Here is a 3887-nt window from a genome sequence, read left to right as displayed (position 1 = left end):
CACTCGGGAAGCTCAATCCTCTGATGTAAACCACCAGGCCTCTGATGCTCGTACTTAACCTGCTGACAATTCAAACAACGAGCCACATATGCTACGATATCCTTCTTCATCCTACGCCACCAATAATGCTGCCGCAAGTCCCGATGCATCTTCGCGGCGCCCGGGTGAATAGAGTACATGGAGCTATGGGCCTCCTCTAAAATCAACTCTCGAATCCCATCGACATTGGGCACACAAATTCGCCCCTGCAATCTCAAAACACCATCGTCACCTAAGGTAACCTGCTTGGCACCTCCTCGCTGCACCGTGTCTCTAAGGACACATAAATGGGGATCATCAAACTGCCGATCACGGATACGCTCCAATAACGAAGAGCGAGCAACTGTACAAGCTAACACACGACTGGGCTCAGAAACATCCAGTCTCACGAACTGATTGGCTAAAGCCTGAACGTCCAAAGCAAGCGGTCTCTGACTGACTGGAACATAAGCAAGACTGCCCATGCTGGCTGACTTCCTACTCAAAGCGTCGGCCACCACATTGGCCTTCCCCGGATGATATAAAATAGTGACATCATAATCCTTCAACAACTCCAACCACCTCCTCTGTCTCAAATTCAACTCCTTCTGCTTGAACAAGTACTGAAGACTCTTGTGGTCAGTGAACACCTCACATGCCACGCCATACAAATAGTGCCTCCATATCTTCAAGGCGTGGACAATAGCCGCCAACTCTAAATCATGCACTGGATAGTTTTTCTCATGAATCTTCAACTGCCTCGAAGCATAGGCTATAACCTTGCCATCCTGCATCAATACTGCACCAAGTCCAATACGGGAAGCATCACAATAGACGGTATAAGGCCCAGATCCTGTGGGCAAGACCACAGTCAGGGCTGTCTTGAGCTCCTGAAAGCTCGCCTCACACTCCTCCGACCATCTGAACTGGGCACCCTTCTGGGTCAACCTGGTCATCGGGGCTGCAATAGATGAAAACCCCTCCACAAACCGACGGTAGTAGCCTGCTAACCCCAAGAAACTCCGAATCTTCGTAGCTGATACTGGTCTAGGCCAGTTCTTGACTGCCTCTATTTTTTTCGGGTCCACCTGAATACCCTCAGCTGATACAACGTGACCCAGAAATGCTACTGAACTCAACCAGAACTCACACTTGGAGAACTTGGCATATAACTGACTATCCCTCAGAGTTTGAAGAACCACTCTAAGGTGCTGCTCATGCTCCTCCTGGCTGCGGGAGTACACCAAAATATAATCAATAAAGACTATCACGAACATGTCCAAATATGGCCTGAATACTCGATTCATCAACTCCATGAATGCTGCTGGGGCATTGGTCAACCCAAATGACATGACCAAGAACTCGTAATGCCCGTACCGAGTACGGAAAGCTGTCTTAGGGACATCGGATGCCCTAATCCTCAACTGGTGGTAGCCAGATCTCAAGTCAATCTTGGAAAATACCCTGGCACCCTGAAGCTGGTCGAACAAATCATCAATCCTCGGCAGTGGATACTTATTCTTAATTGTTACCTTGTTCAATTGCCGGTAATCTATACACATCCGCATCGACCCATCCTTCTTCTTGACGAATAACACTGGCGCGCCCCAAGGCGAAACACTGGGTCTAATGAAACCCTTATCTAATAGATCCTGCAATTGGTCCTTTAACTCCTTCAGCTCCGGCGGGGCCATACGATATGGCGGAATAGAAATGGGCTGGGTGCCTGGAGCCAAATCAATACAAAAATCGATATCTCTATCGGGCGGCATACGCGGCAGGTCCGAAGGAAAAACATCGGGAAACTCCCGGACAATAGGCATAGAATCTATGGGAGGGACCTCAGCACTGGAATCACGAACATAGGCCAAATAGGCCAGACACCCCTTCTCGACCATACGTCGAGCCTTCACGTACGATATGACACTACGGGTAGAATGACCTGGAGTCCCTCTCCACTATAAGCGAGGCATACCCGGCAAGGCTAAAGTCACGGTCTTGGCATGGCAGTCCAAGATAGCGTGATAGGGTGATAACCAATCCATACCCAGAATGATATCAAAGTCAATCATATCTAAGAGCAACAAGTCTACACGGGTCTCAAGACCCCCAATCACTACAACACACGAACGATGGACTCGGTCGACCACGATAGAGTCACCCACCGGTGTAGACACATATACCGGAATACCCAAAACATCACTAGGCATGACCAAGCATGGTGCGAAATAAGATGAAACATATGAATACGTAGACCCTGGATCAAATAGTACTAAAGCATCTCGATCACAAACCAGAACCGTACCTGTGATCACCGCATCTGAGGCCTCTGCCTCGGGCCTAGCCTGGAGTGCATAGTAATGGGGCTGGGCCCCACCACCCTGAACTGTATCCCTAGGTCGATCTACTGCTAGCTTACCTCCGCCCCTGGAGGTCTGAGCTCCACCTCTATGGCCTCTACCTCTACCTCTATGGCCTCTACCTCCACCTCTAGCTGGCTGTGGAGCATCCGGTGCCTGAATCATAGGACGGGGACCCTGCTGCTTCGACTGAGTACCCCTCAATCTCGGGCAAGCTCTCCTGATGTGACCATACTCACCACACTCATAACACCCCTCTGAACGTTGTGGCTGGCCCTGGCAACCTGAATGGCCTCCACGGAAACTCTGAAGTGGCGGTGCACTGATGGGAGCTGACGGTACACTGAGGGAGTGCTGATCAGAATAATGCCCACGGAAACCACGATCACTTGGGGCACCCTGAGAAACCTGGAGGGCTGACTGGAAAGTCCTGGAGGGCTGACCCCTATCATAAGAATCCCTGCCTCCAGATGAGGCACCACTGAAACGACCTGAGTGACGGGGTCTCTTTTTCTGCTCTATGGCTACCCCCCTGTGCCAGAACCATCTCAACTCGGCGGGCTACATTGGGCGCCTCCTGAAAGCTGATCTCACTACCAGTCTCCCTAGCCATCTGGAGACGAATTGGCTGAATCAAACCATCAATAAATCTCCTCACCCTCTCCCTCTCAGTAAGGAGTATGACAAGAGCATGGCAAGCTAGATCGATAAACCGGGTCTCATACTGAGTGACCGTCATAGACCCTTGCTGGAGGCGCTCAAACTGCCTCCGATAAGCATCCCTCTAAGTAACGGGAAGAAACTTCTCCAGAAACAACTCTGAAAACTGATCCCAAGTCAAAGACGGCGACCCCGCTGGTCTAGCTAAACAGAAGTCCCTCCACCAAGTCTTGGCGGACCCGGATAAACGGAACGCAGCAAAATCAACTCCATTAGACTCCACAATGCCCATGTTCCGAAGAACCTCATGGCAGCTATATAAGAAATCCCGGGGGTCCTTTGAAGAAGCACCGCTGAATGTGGTGGTGAAGAGCTTGGTGAACCTATCCAGTCTCCACAAAGCATCTGCGGACATAGCCGCTCCATCGCCGGTCTGAGTCACAATACCCAGGTGAGCTGCCACAGCTGGCTGAACCACTGGAACCTGAGCCTGGGGAGCTACCTGCTCCGGAGTACGTGTAGCAGGAGTCTGAACTCCTCCTCCAGCCTGAGAAGTGGCTGGTGCTACTAGAAGCAAACCCGCTCTAGTAACGCTCTCCACAAAGCCTACCAATCTGACCAAAGCGTCCTGAAGAACTGGGGTGGATATAAACCCCTCTGGGACCTGAGCTGGGCCCACTGGCACTGCTGGGACTGGGGCCGGAACCTCCTTGTCAAAATCGACCTGAGGCTCCGCCGCTGGTGCTGCTGCTCGGGGCTGAGCTTTGCCCCTACCTCGGCCTCTAGCATGGCCTCGTCCTCTGCCCCCAGCGGGAGCTGCCTGGGGCTCGGACTGCTGGTCTGTAGATG

The 3887-nt window shown here is 51.7% G+C and overlaps 1 protein-coding gene across 1 annotated transcript; it reads right to left on the bottom strand.

The window, feature by feature from the left end:
* LOC109222874 (RNA-directed DNA polymerase homolog) lies at positions 1161–1580 on the bottom strand (the record flags this gene model as incomplete). Its single annotated transcript, XM_019387171.1, has 1 exon — positions 1161–1580. A coding segment is annotated over exon 1 (420 nt), but the record flags the coding sequence as incomplete, so codon positions are not given.

This window comes from Nicotiana attenuata, chromosome 2, assembly GCF_001879085.1.
Source record: "Nicotiana attenuata strain UT chromosome 2, NIATTr2, whole genome shotgun sequence".
Taxonomy (NCBI): domain Eukaryota; kingdom Viridiplantae; phylum Streptophyta; class Magnoliopsida; order Solanales; family Solanaceae; genus Nicotiana; species Nicotiana attenuata.
The sequence above is the reverse complement of the archived record's forward strand: the minus strand, read 5'-3'. Positions and strand labels throughout refer to the sequence as shown.